The 18,155-nt window shown below is 33.3% G+C and overlaps 3 protein-coding genes across 8 annotated transcripts in view; 1 reads left to right on the top strand and 2 right to left on the bottom strand.

Annotated features, from left to right (window-relative positions):
- The window catches only part of LOC114876984 (A disintegrin and metalloproteinase with thrombospondin motifs 9-like), a 70,557-nt gene extending 67,027 nt beyond the window's left edge, over window positions 1–3,530 (bottom strand). For all 4 annotated transcript variants that reach the window (XM_029189011.2, XM_046286594.1, XM_046286595.1 and 1 more), the window contains exon 1: window positions 3,295–3,530. The gene's annotated coding sequence lies outside the window, so the exon portion shown is untranslated. The remainder of the gene's footprint in view (window positions 1–3,294) is intronic.
- Window positions 3,531–13,970: 10,440 nt separating this feature from the next.
- On the top strand, window positions 13,971–15,459 carry LOC114873206 (NPC intracellular cholesterol transporter 2 homolog a-like). Its single transcript, XM_029181285.2, has 4 exons — window positions 13,971–14,264; window positions 14,825–14,935; window positions 15,003–15,184; window positions 15,269–15,459. Exons 1-4 carry the CDS (start codon window positions 14,180–14,182, stop codon window positions 15,350–15,352), a joined length of 462 nt encoding a protein of 153 aa, XP_029037118.1. The 5' UTR covers window positions 13,971–14,179; the 3' UTR covers window positions 15,353–15,459.
- Window positions 15,460–15,557: 98 nt separating this feature from the next.
- LOC114873185 (serine/threonine/tyrosine-interacting protein-like) lies at window positions 15,558–17,380 on the bottom strand. Of its 3 annotated transcripts, none has more exons than XM_029181245.2 (5): window positions 17,220–17,380; window positions 16,780–16,878; window positions 16,554–16,705; window positions 16,289–16,477; window positions 15,558–16,212 (listed from the first exon to the last, which is right to left on the bottom strand). In XM_029181245.2, the coding sequence occupies exons 1-5, from the start codon at window positions 17,265–17,267 to the stop codon at window positions 16,002–16,004; spliced, it is 699 nt and encodes a 232-aa protein (XP_029037078.1). In that variant the 5' UTR covers window positions 17,268–17,380; the 3' UTR covers window positions 15,558–16,001. The 3 variants fall into 3 exon arrangements, with proteins under 3 accessions (XP_029037078.1, XP_029037093.1, XP_029037087.1); XM_029181260.2 differs by having other exon boundaries at window positions 16,322–16,477; XM_029181254.2 differs by having other exon boundaries at window positions 17,229–17,380.
- Between the last annotated feature and the right edge of the window lie 775 nt (window positions 17,381–18,155).

Here is an 18,155-nt window from a genome sequence, read left to right as displayed (position 1 = left end):
TGAAAAATACTTCTCTGCATCTTTTTCGTGCATCGTAGATTTCGGATGAAATTGAATTCTGATTATTTTTTCTTCAAAAGCCACTATTTCACTAATTATTACGATTTCGTTCTACTCTACTAATTACCTACTATAATGTAGGTTAATCTAAAAGTAACATTTAAATTTAAATTAAATACAAATTCAGACGATTAAAATTCAAGTGTACACGGGGCTTTAAATATGCATAGGACAGAAGAATACTTGCAGTGACCCACTGCTTATCCAAATGCATCGAGTACGAAATTTTCCATGGACATTGAGACTGTTGATCATCCTCAATTGAAAGAAGCACCCAATAGTCTGTCCTTGAAGAAACTCTGACCTGGCATCGTTCAACATTTTCACGAATAATTATGTAGAAAAAAAAAGAGAGAATCTCGAGTATCTGCAAGGCAAAGTGTTCTACATTCGAAGCTACGAAAATGAACACCACTTGATGGTTAATTCGAAAGAAATTCAAAATAGAATTATTAATCTTCGAATCAAGGATTCTAAGCTGAAAGCTTCGTAAACTAAAGATGAATTTTTCAAATTTCTAAATATAAACCAGCTTCTCCATTCTTAATACAGATTGATAAATTGAAATATAATGCGGCACTTAATCGTATCGTACAAATTTTTGGATACATTTAGAACGGAAGCTCCAAAACTGATCTAAACTTTAATATAAAACTCCCATATAGATACCGTGCTATCTTCTTATCGTGCATTGCCCTCTTCATTGGATTTAAACGTGATGTCTTCACGAAATTGTCATTCTAACTTCGAAAAAAATCAATCTGTAGTGATATCTGTGTACCCTAAGCAGACGACGCACCAGGTGCGTCGTTAAATATCTGAAACAATCGATGACACACAACGAGCGTCTTGAAATATGAAGTCTTAACAAATTAAATTACGTCTGAATGATGATGAAAAAAATATAATTTTTTTTATAAAAATGGATGCGTTGGTGGAGATGCAATAGCTTGCACCTAATCACCGGAGAAAAAAATAAAAATGAACGAATGGAAGGTAGATATTAACGAATTCAGATCGGACACGTTTAGATCTAAGATCGGCGACGAGTGTCACGTTACTTCGCAATGCTTCGGAATGCAAAATCGACGACGAACCAGCTCGTCTCGTTGCTTACGAAGGCTCCTCTCGTCTTGTAATGTTGAAACCTCGAGATCATCGGCAAACAACGCTCGAGAAGATTCAAAATCGCACATCGATGCGACTCTATGTAATAAAAAAGACGGATAAGGAGAAGATGGAATTATGAAAAATTGAATGTCGTTAGTTTTCTGATAACCCCAAACTCCAAACGACACTAAATATGCAAATAAGACGAAAGTCTGTAAGTGTACGTCAGCTGCTCCAAAGATCAAAGCAATGTCGTTAATTTCTTTATCAAGAAGAAAAATGGAAAAATTCAAACACGGTATTGTTTGAAAGTAACGCCGCCAAACTTCAGCTTGATTATTATGGACTTTTAATTAAGTTCAGCCCGAAGTGAAGTCTGATTATAAAAAGCCGTGAAGTTCGTTTAACCTTTATTTACGGCCTTCAGAGTTAATGCATGAGAATACGAATAATTTACAGGCGGAGTCGTTTAAAAAAAAAAAAAAAAGGAAGAGCCGACGACCAGGGGGACGCAACGAGGAAGGGAATAATGATTTTTGTAAAACAAGCCTCTGTTCGAAGAACATCCAAACCGGCTTCCATTTTTGGTCCCTAGGTTGAGTAGTTTCTTCGAACTTTTTGCAATTCCAAAAGAATGGAAAAAATTGTTCAATATGTAAATCTTATTTCCTTCTAAAAAAATTTAAATAATCAAATGTTGTTCTACAAATTTTTAAATAATAATTGAAGTGTTTGTAAAATAAGTTAGTTTTGAAATAATCTTATCTGTTACAAGCTATATACTTTACGAGCAACTAACAAATATTTTTGTAAATAATTTCAAAACAATGTTATGCTCAAAGTACTACTAAATTAGTTTTGTTACTTTTGTTAGAAACAATCTGTCTGATGGTCAAACGAAACATTCATTTTATAAGATGGATTGACCGGAGTGAACAATTTTGCAATATTAGCTTGGCGATGCCAAGGAACACGTGTAGAAAGACATCATTGATCCAAAATTGATCAAGGACGTAGTCATCGTTCTTTTTAGAGAATCTATCAACTTTCCGAATCGATCGTATGGTAAATTTGTGATTTAAATCCCTATTTAAATATTATTATAATAAATGTTAAAATGAAGCATTTATTAATGATGCTACCTTCTATTTCCTGGCAGTCATTTGTTAAATAAAGTAACTGTAAGAACTAACAAGGAGTTCAGGAATAATTTTTTAATTTCCGTCAATATCGAGTTAAACCACCTTTGATTATTAATGTCAATAGTAGAAAGAAAAATGATCGTCAGATTCTAGCATCGTGTACTAAAAATAAAAAATATATAAATATTACATAAGTTGGCGGTGCGATAACGATGCTTCGAATCTAACCTCGTTTTTCGCGCGTATTCTTTAAACAAAGTACTCAACAATCGTTAACACGACTGCATACATAATTCGTGCTGCTCGCACGAATAAGAAACGTCCAAGATAAGAAACAATACCTCAATTATCTTTTACGATAAAAAAAACCTTCTTTCCATACGTACACACTGTTTTCATATTTCTGTTTACCGACATCTTTCCCTGCTTTCCTTAAACTAATACATACTTTGCACATGCGTACGAAAAAACCCCGCCAATTAAATCTCGTTTAAAATATTCAAGAATAAACAGTATATAATTCGTTTGGTTAAATTTTTCCATAATGTATAATATGGTTTCATGAGTTTTCAAATTGTTCAAAGAAATCTGTCATATACGAATTAACATTGTCACGTTACCGGCGACCAATCAAAACACTTCCCGCGTAATCCTGCGAAAAGGTATCGCGAACTCGGTCGACAAAAAAGATCGTTTATAATTTTTATAACCATAACCACCCCATGGCCATATCAAGTAATTTTCGTTTGTATCCAGGGATATTTCATGCGAAAAAAAATATTACTTCAAAATACTATTAGTATTAGTATTAGTATTGGGCATTATTCTAAAATATAATTTCGAAGATTATTCGAGCACTGGTACGAGCATTGGTACGAGCACTTTGTTCGTAATAAATTTACAAAATTATCATTGTCATTCATAAAACAATGGTCCACGTGTTTCTCGACAACCATGACAGTTAATAAAGTATTGAACTTACCTTGTTAATTCCTGATCGTGGAGCCAGGATTGGTATCGTCTGCCGGAATCATAGAGTGGCTTTCGTCTCACTACCAGACGTTGCACCGTGAATTTTTCACAGAGAATTTAATAATTTTATAGAGAAAACCATTAATGAAACACGCGTTTAAAGCACGAAGCGGCTAATTGTGTAAAGAGAGCGAGAACGATACAGGATACTGGGAACGACCGACCCGAGCCGCTAGCACGCACCGACTGAACGCGAACAGAAATCTGGTATCGGCCACGGGCAGCAATCTCCCTAACATCATCCCCACCACACGACCGACTGCGAACAGAACTCAGCAGTTATTCAGATGAATTTTTATCTCCACCATTATTTCAATAATATTATATATTTTTTATTTGAAATAGTTGCATTAAGTATTATTTTTTGCAATTGAATTGTTTTATCAAGGGCAGTTGTTGTTAATAAACGATTTTCAATTGGAGTTTCTTTAACGAACACAATACTAGACGATACATTATTAAGATGTAACATCTGTCTTTTTTGACTTCCTTCCATTTAAAATATTATCACCACACTGCAAAATGGAGTTCTTATTCTCCACGCGATAAGCGTATAGAAATCACCTGTTTTCTTATCCGAAAGTACCTAATGGTTGAACAGGTGTGTAATTAAAAATACCATGTAGCTATTGTTATTACATTAAGTAGGAAATATATGACGTAAAGTAAATAATTGATCAACACTAACTCTTAATTATTAATAAATAAAAGTACTAATCTAATATCTAAAGGTAATGCATATAGTATAATGGTTTTATGCAGCTGAAACTATAAATTATTTTACTAATGTTACTGTAATTGATTTTTAATTACTTTGACTTAATGGAACAATATAAACGTAATGATAATAATAGTAAATAACAAAGTACAAAACATTTGTTACATTTCCTTTCCACGTGACAACGTCCCATTAACAAGTACAGTGAGTATACCCCACCATTAATTATTCAACAGAAGAGGGGATATGCAGGCATATTTAAAGTCCGTGCAAAAGCTGTAGGGGGTCACTTTTGCCGCCTTCGTCGGCAAAGAAAGAACAGTTCATGCATGTTTTTTAATAGGTTATCTAAGTATATTTCTTTCATTCTTTACATTGGATGTAATTTTTGCAGCTTTGTCAGTCTGTACTTTATTGTAGATGGAATATAAATGTAACTTTGGAGTACCATTAGATTACGTTTTGAACATTAAACTGCTAGAGCCATCTACTCACAAAAAACCAAGAATATAGTAACAAATGACAGTCGGTAATTTACCGGATTATGTAGTCATTCCTTCCAACTTTTATGGTGCATCTTGCTGCATTTATTGAAAGTAATTTTACATATTAAATTAATATTCTTTTTTCTTATTCATTATTCAGTTAGTTTTCTATTTTGTATTTATTATTTAAACGTTTATTTGAGTATTAAAGTTTTGAAGTACACAGTTTATAATCTCCACCAATGGCAGTTACTTACCACCAATCGACCAATCAGAATCGTCGGTATTAGTCACGTGCGCAGGACTAGCTCCGCACGTCACTTCCCCTTCGTAACTTCGTCCTGTGAGCACGCGTCCGTGGAAAGTTAGAATAAATTGCATTAAAATATTATATTAAATTGTGTTTCTGATATAAAAAGTACGAAAAACAGAAAGACAACTTGGAGAGAAGTCGAGCTGCATGATGTCTGCCATCAATTTCACACAGTCTTCAGAAATACGTGAGATGAAATTTTTTACTCTTGTCGTGAATTGAACTTGAGATTGGAACAGCATGATCTGAACTATTTCCCTTTTATGTCGATAATTTCTTGAACACTGTTGATGTTTTGATTTTCAGGCGAGAATCCAACAACGTTCTTCGTGGAGAGTCGTGCTATGTTATGAGACCTCTTCGTTTACGTGCTTCGGTTCCATGCCGAGCTCTCTCGAACGTCCGCCATAGGGGACGGTGGCGACATTCCTGTCGCGAACGGCGAGGTGGTAAGACGTATTTGAGAGCGTTCTTCCGTATACGCAGTAGTATTAGGTACGCATATATGTATTACCTATTACAATATTTTACATAAATTATAGACCTCGATCGTTAGTTAATCAACTTTAATTGCTATTGGTTAAATTTTATTTATACCAATGTATATTTCTTATTTGTTACAGATATTTTGTTGCCACTGAAAAGACGCTACGCAATACGATGCCATGCCACTTAACATTGTTTAAAATTTCGTAAGGAATTGGTAACGTTTTAATTTATTGCAATCAATTATGAATATTTATTATCACTTTTCTTATGGAGTCGTTGTTAATTGTAAGAATTTTTGATAATTAATTAGTACCAACGTCAAGAAAGGAAAAATTAGAGAAATTGTTTTTCTTTGATTAATTAACGGAAAAAGAACCACTAACTTTTCATTTTATTAAATAATTTCAACTAGTAATTTGATACGTATGTTTTAAATTAAAACAAAATTGAAACAACTTGTATTCTACTGTAAATGATTGCTTCTCTTTTGCAATTATTTAATTACATTTTCATTATTTTTAACAATTTTATATTATAATGTACAGTTTTCGGTGCAAGTTTAAATTAAAGTAGAAAATGCGTTATAAAGTCATATGCTGTTTAAGCATGATTAATTACTGAACTTTGCTTAATGAAAAGAATTTAGACAATTTATAAATCACGACGTAATAGAGTTTCCAACAATTTTTAGTATGCTTACAACTTTAACAACGACAATCCTCTACTTTAATAAAATAGTCTATTATTAACAGATGATTTTTATTCTTGTAATATTCATTGAAATAATTATCTACAATTATTTAAAACATTTCATTTCAATCTAGGATCAATATTCAGCTTTAACAACATTTGTGTTCGTTGAAGATATTTCACGAACACAGATATTTTCAATAACAGTATTTCCTTACCAAACGCTCAATAGGAAGAATGTTGTTTTTGTATACATATTTCCACCCATCCCCAACCTCCTCATTAATCTTTTCTTCCAGGAATTGTTGTGGCCGCGCGCAAGGCGGTCGGTAGAGTCAGTGTGTGTACGAACATAGTTCCAATGTTTTGATTTTTTCAAGGGTGAACTGGCCCTGAATAGAGTTGCGTTTGTACAATTAGGAATCACGCGAAAGTAGAGTCAGTGTTTGCTGCGTATTATAAAATATTTTCTAGAGCATCGCGGCTCTGATTGTTCTTTTTCCATCGCGGAAGTAGAGTCTTCACAATTGTTCGCCGGAAATTATTCACGGTCGCGTTACTAGTACTTTATATCTTTATTTTTATTTTTAATTTTTTTTTTTTAATTGCTCGATATATCCGGTAGTAGAGTCAGTGCACCACTGAAGAGGAGTCTTGGGCGTTGCTCCATAAGGAAAGAATGTAAGTATCTTATTACTTTATTTAATCAATTTTAATTCAAGTAGAATAATTTACAATTTCAACACTTGATAGTTGAGAGTTATTTTTCATTGTTAATATTTGATTAAATCTAAATTTATATATAATTTTATTACAATAAGAATTGATAATTTTCAAAATTAACCGTAATTCTTTTTTGTTTGTTACAGATGAATTTTTTGATTTTGCCGAGTTCCTGGGTATCCTGATGATGGCTTTCTTCACGACTTCCGTCTTGGTACGTCACTTAATCACTTTTTATTAAAATAGAATAATTTACAATTTCAACACTTGATAATTGAGATTTCTTTTTAATTGCTAATATTTTATAAAATCCAATTTTATATATAATTTTACTACAATAAGAATTGATAATTTTCAAAATTAACCGTAATTCTTCTTTTTTTGTTACAGATGAATTTCTGGACATCCTTGATGGCTTTCTTCATGACGTCCGTCTTCTCCTACAAGGCAGCCCCCTACCTGGTGTTTGACTGACGGAAGAAGAGTATATCTGCGAACGGTGAGTCGCATGTTTTATGGTTCCTCCGGTGCCCAATCCTGTCGTAGGACGAATGGTCCGAATCGACACGGGCTACTGGTTGTATATGTGGTTAGCGAGCACAGTGACCATGGGTATGCTTATACTCATATGTAGTAACATTTTTATTGTGTTTTATTTCATTTAGTTCAGGCCAGGTCTTCTTGCACTTCGCGTTTAAATATTATTTCTATTCCACATAATTCAATAGATATTTATGAAATATTTGAATGCTTTTAAATGCAATTTTATAATAAAACGTGGAATATGAAATATTTTCAAATTAAGTAAATACAGAAACAATTTTATTTAGTTTTTCTTTAAAGGAGAAGTCAGATATCATCTGATTTAGTTATCATAAAGATTCAAATCGATATAATATTGGTTTTATAATATGTATACTAGATATACATATTAATTATGCTTTTACATTAATTTAATTACATTTTATATATTGTAAATTCAAATATAATTTGAGAATTTTTTCCGAGTAGTAAAGTTCAATTCCTTTATAGCGAAGTTTAACTTATTTATTCGTTCATAAAAAAATGAACAATTTATGTGCAAGAAGACAATTCGTGACGGGTAGATTTCCAAGCCAGAGTGATCTATTTCAACACATGTTGCGTATTCTTGAAAATTCACTCTGAGGAGGAAGTCGCCCGAGGATGTTTTATTAATTTTCAGAATAAATTCTTGTTTCATTGTAAAGAATTCTTAATTAGACACATTAAATTCTTTTTTATTAAAATTTTGCATTTCTTAAATTAGTGTTGCGCGAGAGTAAATATGACGATGCACTGACTAGTATTCGGTGGGAATCCTTTTGGTTTTTAAACTCAATCCAATGTATTATTTATTTAATGAAATTAGTTACAAGGATTCCGCGGCCTGAGACCGTGAACACCATCTCATGGGAGACAAACCCATGCATTACTAGGCCTTTGCAGGCGCAGTTTTAGAATACGGAACATATGAAAATATGTTACCATATTCTAAACTGCAGTCCTTTTGTCTATACTATGGGCGTCCGTCAATCTGACACCGTTGGATGCAACGTGTTGGACGGGCGGGTAGCGCTCTTAGCGAAGGGGTGCATTCTGTCCTGGCGTTACGACGTCCAGGCGGGGTGGGTGGTATGTAGCGTCTGGCGTAAGACTAGGGGGCGTGAGACCCTTCGTTGCCAGCTGATATTAGCAGTGCACCATGTTTATGTCATAGTTGCTCTATTTCGCTTTTCAATATTTGTTCTTAAAGCTTTATATTTACAAAGTCGAGTCACTTTTATTATTAAATTAAAATAGTGAAATATTAGCCCGTTAGATGTTTATGTGCTAATCATGTTTCTAGATCAGGATTTTCAGATTTAACCCCTTCCGTGTTTATTGTCAAAGCCCATTCACGTGCCCAGGTGCTACTTGGATGGGTAGAGACAATGGGCGCGATGACCTAGTTCATAAGAATAAAAATTATTAGCGGCTGGCATTGTGTTAGTATATCGTGCACGACGTAATCTCCACATATGGTGTGTGTGTGTTTTTAGGCTGTGGAATTGCGTCGGTTTAATAAATTTTTCATTTAACTTTTAATTTGAAATAATATTTTATTCAACAAGATGTACGATGAACGTACAAACCAAATAATATTATTACCATTACTATTACTATATTGCCATTACTATTACCATGATTATTACCATTATTATGAAATATTCTATATCAAAGTAGTTAATTAAATTTTGTAATTATCATTATACGCAATGATTGCTAGCCTTGCCAGACGATTTCAGTGAAAAATGGTACGTACCGTAGAGTGTGATGTGAGATGAAACTCGGGTGTCGGAGGCGTCCCGGGACGTTCTCTCTAGTGTAGGTCTTGCGCCCGGGTGGAGTGTATGGGGGTCGTGGAATGAATTTTTGTGAGAATGTGATTTTGCCTTTTTTAAATATAGCGTTAGGTAGGTAGGTAGTATACCTTCTGGTGTGTGTGATAGATCGTAAGTAGGTATAGGGCCGGGGCAGGTTGTCACAGTCTCTTGGTCGGGTAGGCGCGATTTCGCGTGATCAACCTGTACCTGGAATATATTTGAAGAATTGACGATACAATCGACGAACGGAGTATGTCGTTCGTTTTCGATTCTGTCTGTACAATTTTTCAAATTCTTGGCGACTTCATAAGTCGTCATACGCGATCGCGATGGCCCGAAACGCACAAGTTCTGCTCGAGCACGGCATGTGTGCACGAACAACGACTTATATAAAGTCCTTTTTCGTCCACGTGTCAATTAGAGTTTCGCGATTCTTCTTTTTTGTTGATTGGTTTTTTTTTTGGTTTTGCGAATTTGCAAGTCTCGAGCTTTAGATATAAGTTTCAGGTGGGTGGACCGCCCGAAGAAAGAAAAGGCTATATGCCGAAGAGCCCCGACAAACTGTCTTTCAAGAGGGGATCTACTAATGATTTTGCATCCTTTTGCTAAAAAGGATGGGAAATCATTATCGTTACTACTTTGTCACTGTGCTCGTCTGTAGTTGTAGTTTTGTAATTTCAGGACAAGAGGGGGCCCGTGACCCCCATGATTTTGGGCAAATCGCGTTTTCAATTTAGTGTTGCGAATATTGACCACGGTTCAATTTAGTGTTGCGAATGAATATTTATTACGAGTCAATTTAATGTTGCGTGTGCATGATTATCGCGATTTTCATTTATACATATATTAGTGTTGCGAATTTTAAATATCGCGTTTCCTTTTTACATTGCTTTAAGATTATTTCAGTTTTGCTTTGTAATATTGATTGCTTTAAGATAGAGTTTTGCTTTTTAATGTTGATTGCTTTAGTGTTGCAAATAAAAAATTCACGGTTTGAGAATCCCCATTTTTTGCATTTTAATTGCATGTCTCTTAAAGATAGCGTTGCGAATGACATTAGCGCGATTGTTTCCCAGTGTTGCGACTTATAAATACGCGATTGCTTTGCATTAGTTTATAGAGTTCCCTGCTAATTAGTGTTGCGGTAATGAATATTCGCGTTTTGCATTAGAGTTGCGATATATGATGAAATGCCCAAAAACGATCCAGTGGAGTTGCCATGGTCCATAAGGCAGCTATGGACCAGCTGCCGTGGTACAGCCTTGGATTGGCTGTACCCCTTTTTTAGATTAGTGTTGCGTCTTACAAAATTCGGTAGATTTGAGTAGTGTTGCGATACAGTTCGCGTTTTCTCTCTTTTTCTTTTTTTCAGCTTAGTGTTGTGCATAATGAAGCAGCCTTCACGCGTACGCTTTTGTACATATTATATAATTAATGAAATTAGTGTTGCAAGTAAAAAATTCACGGTTTGAGAATCCCCCTTTTCTGCATTTTAATTGCATGTCTGTTAAAGATAGTGTTGCGAATGACATTAACGCGATTGTTTCCCAGTGTTGCGACTTATAAATACGCGATTGCTTTGCATTAGTTTGTAGAGTTCCCTCCTAATTAGTGTTGCGGTAATGAATATTCGCGTTTTGCAATAGAAATGCCCAAAAACGATCCAGTGGAGTTGCCATGGTCCATAAGGCAGCTATGGACCAGCTGCCGTGGTACAGCCTTGGATTGGCTGTACCCCTTTTTTAGATTAGTGTTGCGTCTTACAAAATTCGGTAGATTTGAGTAGTGTTGCGTTACAGTTCGCGTTTTCTCTTTTTTTCTTTTTTTCAGCTTAGTGTTGCGCATAATGGAGCAGCCTTCACGCGTACGCTTTTGTACATATTATATAATTAATGAAATTAGTGTTGCGAATGAATTCGCGATTGTTAATTAGTGGAAGTAACTATGACTCACATTCGGTGGGAGTCCTTTTAAGGATTCCGCGGCCTGAGACCGTGAACACCATCTCATGGGAGACAAACCCATGCATTACTAGGCCTTTGCAGGCGCAGTTTTAGAATATGGAACATATGAAAATATGTTACCATATTCTAAACTGCAGTCCTTTTGTCTATACTATGGGCGTCCGTCAATCTGACACCGTTGGATGCAACGTGTTGGACGGGCGGGTAGCGCTCTTAGCGAAGGGGTGCATTCTGTCCTGGCGTTACGACGTCCAGGCGGGGTGGGTGGTATGTAGCGTCTGGCGTAAGACTAGGGGGCGTGAAACCCTTCGTTGCCAGCCGGTGTTTTGTCATAGTTCAGAATGTTTGCAATTTTGAAATTAGTGTTGCGTGTGATTTCGGTTTGTTTTATAGGGTTTGCTTAGGGATTGCTCTTATGGGCAGTCAAACTTTTCTTTTCAGGTTCCCCTGTACCCCCACCCCCCTGCCCCGCCGCCAACCTTTTTTTTCTTTTTTTTTTAATTTTGAAAATTTTGAGCGTTGGTTGTTGGAAATACTGTTAAAATTTATATGAATTTAACTGACGAAATGTTTTCAAAATATTATTAAATATGATAAAATTTTAAGCGGAACTTCATTAAAAGTTTTATTTGAAATGAAACTTCATTTTATTTTATGATAATTGGAGACAAAATATTTCAAGGAATATTTATTCATTTAAACTTACTCATTAATTTTTAATTGTACTTTATTTAAACAAAAGTAGTGGATGATTGTTGTTGAGGTTGTTAAGTTTTAATTTTTGTTCGTGTTGTTTATTTTTAAGCTTATGGGGAAGCTAATTAAAGTAATGCACCTTTATAAATTTCCAAATTCTTTTTATATAAGTTAAAGTCCATTCGCGATTTTTTTTAAATTTTACAAATTCCAACAAATTTGTATCCTAAAGGTGTATACTATAATCTAATAAAGTTAAGTAGAATCATGGGTGTGGATATATTGCAGTGAAAAACAATTGTTTCAATTAAAAAATTAAATAATATTCAACAATAAATGAACGAATATCGAATACAATAAAATGAAATAGTATTTTTCACTTAAATACTAAATACTAAATAACAATATATTTTTCTAACTCTTTTTTTTCTTTATTTTGGTACTATTTGTTTTCAATTGGTATTTATATTCAATTGCTGTTTCCTCTTTTCATTTTGAAACAAGTTATTAACAATCACGCTGATTTTTATAAAATTTTATGTGTACTAATCCATCTTCTTTCCAGCTATTTTAATTTTTTTTGTCTTTTTATGAATTCAATTAATGAGTTTCTGTTTCAGAGAAATATTTTTATAGAAAGTATGATTTATAGAATGTATAAACAAAGGACCAAAGGAAATCTAGTATAAAATCTACGATCAGAGGATGGAATTCAACGTATCTAATTAAGTAAGATGAGGTGAAAATGATTAGAAAGGGAATTGTTACTATTGAAAATTATGTCTAATTCTTTTTAGTCCATTTCAGGTACTATTCTGGTAAGAATAATCAAATCAATTTAATATACGTATTCGTTTATATCTCCTTAAATTTTTATGATTATATCTTAATGACCATAAAGATATAATCATCAAACGCTGCAGTGTTTAATTAGGAAATTTTAGATTTAAGTAAATTTTTAGTATTATTACGAGCGCTCGTATAAATAAGTATCCTTAGTATTTATAAATAGATAGGACAAATATGCAATTGCATATTATTATTAATTACAGATCTGTAACTAAAATAAAAAAAATGTTAAAGTAGGATTGAAAAACAAAAATATAAGTAGATAAGTAGATAGGTAGGTAGTAAATAGAAATAATGCTCCTTTTGTTGTTACTTTTGCACAACAAAGACGTTTTGCAAACGTGCTTCAAGGGGATGCTCTTATTGAATGAAAATAATAAAAATTTGCATAAATGGAGGGCGGATGGGTGAGGTAGGGCGGGTCTCCAAACCGCAGCAACCTCCTCGTGGTGAGACCTGGGCAATCGGTATTATTTGATGGATAATTAATAACTGGATTATTATTTCTATGGTACATTTATTAATTATACAGCAAATAATACGAGCGAATTGGCTGCGAGATTTGTGGTTTGTTTCTCTATTTTATCTACGCTTTATTTTTTCGCTAATTTTTGCATTACCTTTAATGAACTTTCATTACACTTTTATATTATTATTCGTTATACATAGGTTTATTAGCCAAGTTTCGACATGTACAGATTGCCAGCCCCTGAAAAATAGCTGCCTGAAAAATATACTTAGGTTTTCCTGGCTTTGCCGCTATCGGTAAATCGGTATAGCAGTTACCATCGTCGATCGTTTCTCCTCGTCACCGACAAGAGAGTACTAGTACCCTCGTGTAAGTAAGTAAGTACTCTTACCTACTTAGTTCCTAAGATTACCATTCTGAATCGTACTGCAACAAAACAACCAACATAATAAATGAGGTTTCAAGCTACATCGGTATTTCAGAACGTCAGATACGAAGCTCTAAATATTCTGCACCTCGCCTGTGGTTGTACTCCATTATTATACTTGTTTCAAAACCCACTATTACATGACAAAGAAAATTTATACTGATTCATTAAAAACAAACCGAAATGCAATATGTACAGAACAAATGTACTTAAAAAATTTGTCTCCTATCCTTTAGTTAATTATTTATTATTCTAATTGATTCATTTGTTAAATATACAAATATACAGTTTTCTTCATTCGACAAAGTAGTGTTCTGTATCGAATAACAAGCATCATATGTATATGTAGAATTTTATACTCATTCTTCTGCTGCTAAATTCTACTCAGGTAGATCAGTTGCAAGTTGAGATATAAATTATACTTTGTTTGTAGGTAAAATTGTACTTAAATAAAGGGTACGCCACTCTGCGAGGAAGTTGATAATAATTTCGTACGTGTACGTGTTAAGATACGTAATTTACAAGCGGCCTAACTGCTGGTTGTGAATACCGAGCGTAGCTGACCGATATTTATTTCGATGTAGAGCTTCGTATTCCTTAATAGTCGTGTAGACGCCGACCAAACAACATGTGTCGAACAATAGCTGCAATTCTTTTCTTATGTTCCTTGAGCTCCACACTGATATGTCGAGCCTTCGACGTTGAGGATTGTGGTAAGTTTAGCCACTACTTTTTAATTTATTATTAATTGTATAATTAATTAATATATTATTTTGATAATACAATAATGTAAAATATAATTGCCATAAGAAGAGACATAGAAATGACAAAGGGACGCTACATTAATTTTAATTCCTAAGCGTTAAAATGAAAAAATAAAACATTTGTAATATTATTAAATTTTTTCCGAGTAATAAAGTTCAATTTCTTTTATGTTTATAAAAATGTTAAAAGTAACTGATTATGTTAATCAGAGAGAATTCCTTTTGTGTGCGTCGGATACTTAAAGCATTCGAGTAACGTGACTCATAAACAAATATACGCCTCAGAAATCGCAATTGATAACAACTGACAAGTCTTAAGAATAAAATTTAAGTATAAATTTACAACCAAAAATATTTATAAAACATTTTAATTTGCCCACGATATAAGATAACTTATGCGGATAATAATATATTTGTTTCCCACAAAAAGTTCGAATTTTATGAATTTCAAAGTTGGGTAATTGCAACTTAATGGAACACGAAATTATTAAAAATTTTTTTTTATACAGGTTCGAAGGTGGGAAAATTTACATCCGTATCTTTGGGCTGTGACATGAACAAAGCTGCGTGCGAGTTAATACACGACACAAATGCAACAATTGTATTGAATTTTGTAGTTGGTAGGTATGGGATTTTGTTTTAATTATAAAACAATTGAAAATAAGGGATGATCTTTTTTTTTTGTAGACAAAGATGTTTCAAAAGTTACCGCAGTTGTGCATGGTATTATAATGGATATTCCGGTACCTTTTCCATTGGCTGATGCAAATGCTTGTGATACTGCTGATTCAGGACTTACATGCCCTTTAGCCAAAGGTGGATCATTTCAGTACAAAAATACGCTACCAATACATAAATCTTATCCGAAGGTAGTTTATGTTATTATATACATATGAAGCTGTGTCCATTTAGAAAATTTTCTTATAATCCTTGTATCCATTATTTAATTACAGATGAGCGTTACTGTTAAGTGGGAATTGAAAGACGAAAACAATGAGGACATTGTTTGTGTGCTGATTCCAGCAAAAATCAAATAGGCACTATTAATTTACAGTTTGTCGAAATTTCATTTTTAAGAAGTTATGTATTCTACGAAAGGTATATGAAACAAATACAAAAATTTGGTATTAAACAAGTTTACTTATCACGTTTTATAATTTAGATTATCTTAATATACAAAATATACAAGAAATTCGTACAATTTTTATTAAAGTTAATACAGTTGCAAAAATAAAATATAGGAAATTATAATACAGCAATAAATAATTAGTAGCTTAAAAATATATATACTTTTTTAAGTTACGAACGAAATTAAATACTGAATAAATAAACCATAAGATTATTATTTTCGCTTACCATGTGAAAATTGTTTATAATTTACGTACTATTATAAATTAATGCACGTTTTAGTCTAAATAGAAACAAAAGTTTGAAAGCTATAATATTTTGTTTGCTTAAACAATTAATTTAGTCAATACATATAAGATCATAAAATGTAATAAATTTTAAATTTTCGTGTACCATATTAAAAATTAAATCGTATAACATCTGATTTCACAATATACTTCTATATTTAGATATTTTTCAGAATATTACGACGTAAAGACCGTTACTTTCCGTCGATTTCATTTCTGTATCTGGTCTAGGATAAGTCTTTTGGTAAGTTTAGCATTCTTTCAAGTAATATCAACTGTCCATTGTATCATATTTGTCTTCTATTCTTTCAGTATCCATTTGATGAATAGTTCTTTTGCTTCGTTGTCTTAGCGAGCTCTGTTGCCCAATTTTTAACGTTTTTTGAGCTTGATAAATAGGTTCATATTCTCTCAATTGTGCCATGAAACCACCGTTAGGATTTATACAAAACCTTCTTTGTTGTACTATTGCATATGCACGCCTGAAAAAATATATTCAATTTTATTGGATACATTTTTCAAAACAAAATATATATTTTCTGTAAGACAGAAATTTACGTCTGAGAAAGTCCATATGTTTCCATAACATACGCTAAAACTAATGCTGCTGATCTTGATATGCCAGCATTACCATGTACTAAAACTTGACCACCAGAATTTAAACCTTCGTCGATAAATGTTTTTACTTTGTGAAAGTGCTGAATAATATTCTCTGTGGCTGTATCAGCAATATTCAGAACGAGGTACCTGTAACATTATTTCTTAGTTTATATAAATCCTAATCTACAGAAAATGATTGTTATAAAATATTGATATTTTGTACTTGAATTTATCAGGAAAATTGGGCTTTATAAAGTTAGCTTCTATGTCTTGTCTAACACACACTATGTGAGTGATGCCATGGTCCAGTAGGGTTTGAAGTTTTGATCTGCTAGCTGCACTATACGGGCCAAGATATAATCCAGGTACCACTTCCTAACAAAGAAATTATTAGTTAAAAATATATATTCTTTAAATATCATGTGGTAATCCATGTACATCCAATGTACCTGCATATGTCTTCTCATTGTGTAAGTCCATTCTTTTGGGCCATCCATAGAGGAAGGTATCCTTGGATAATCATCAGATCCATTGTCACTAGCGGTTTCCTGTAGAACATTTTTATTTTAGCCTGGTATATTCAGTTGCATATGATAAGTGAATAGGTTTCGTTAGTAAATAAAAAGAAGTAAATGCTGATCAATATTTATTTTTGACAGAACGTAAACGTCAACAAAGAATTTATTTTAAACAATAAAAGGCATTAGAACACATGAAAAATCATGCAATTAATTGTCAGATTTCTTTGTGGGAAGCATCGATGCAAATATGGAAGCACATTAGTGAATCCCTACAAAACAAAGGAAAAAAAGTATATCCGAACGACAAATAATATAACCTAAAATTTGAAGAATACAGTTTTTACATCATCTTAAGATCAATACTATACCGCGTGTACCTCATCCTGCTGAGTTCCATTACTGTCTAGTGATAGCATAACACTAATTTTGTATGCCTAAACTCGTTAAAACGTCGAATTTACAGGGAAATATAGAAAATAAAATATTTTTTTTCCCGCGGTCACAATATTGCTTTTTAACGTGGCGGCCATTTGTGATATACAGCGCTGTGGTAGGCGATCTAAGCGCTCCCTGGCGCATTGCGAATGAGTCAAATTGAAATTATGAATTTTCAAACAAAAAATAATATTATTCAAAATAAAAATAAGGAACATTCACTAAATATTAAAGATTGAATGAATTATCAGTCCTATCTAAAAATAATTACTCTTTGCTCAAGCAAAATGATACATAGCTACACTGAAGCAGAACCGAAAAGAAAATGTGTAGTTTTTAGAGGAGGAGACTTACGTAACAAAATTAGTATAACTTTCAGATACTAGTACGATATCGTACGCGTTATGCGAAAGTTAAGAATGTATGAAAGAGGCATAAATATTAAAATTTATATTGTTTTGAAATCAATCTTTTCAGCTGCTGCAATTAGAAAAATGATTAACTCTCTATAGGCGCGTGTAACTTTGTGGTAGCATATAAAATTTCCATGGAAATCATTCAAAAAGTAGCACACAGCTGGGTATTGCCGATTGAATTGCGTAGCGCAGAGAGATTTTTCCGTTCTACAAAGAGGGAAACGGTATGCTTTCGGCTACGATGCAATTCAGTTATGAACTGTTTAATACAAGATTTTACGAGGCACCGATTCCCGGTTGCGGTAATCGGCGCGTATTTTCTTCCGGGATGCAATACTACTTTTCTATACACCTTCATCGCCACGCTTTCGCGATGAAAGTTCATGCACGCGGTTGCTATCGGTTCGTAATTCGGTCTACCCGTCTTACCGGAACACTCGATAGATTAAGTAC

Source organism: Osmia bicornis, chromosome 7, assembly GCF_907164935.1.
Source record: "Osmia bicornis bicornis chromosome 7, iOsmBic2.1, whole genome shotgun sequence".
NCBI lineage: Eukaryota > Metazoa > Arthropoda > Insecta > Hymenoptera > Megachilidae > Osmia > Osmia bicornis.
This window is presented reverse-complemented; position numbering and strand designations above follow the sequence as displayed.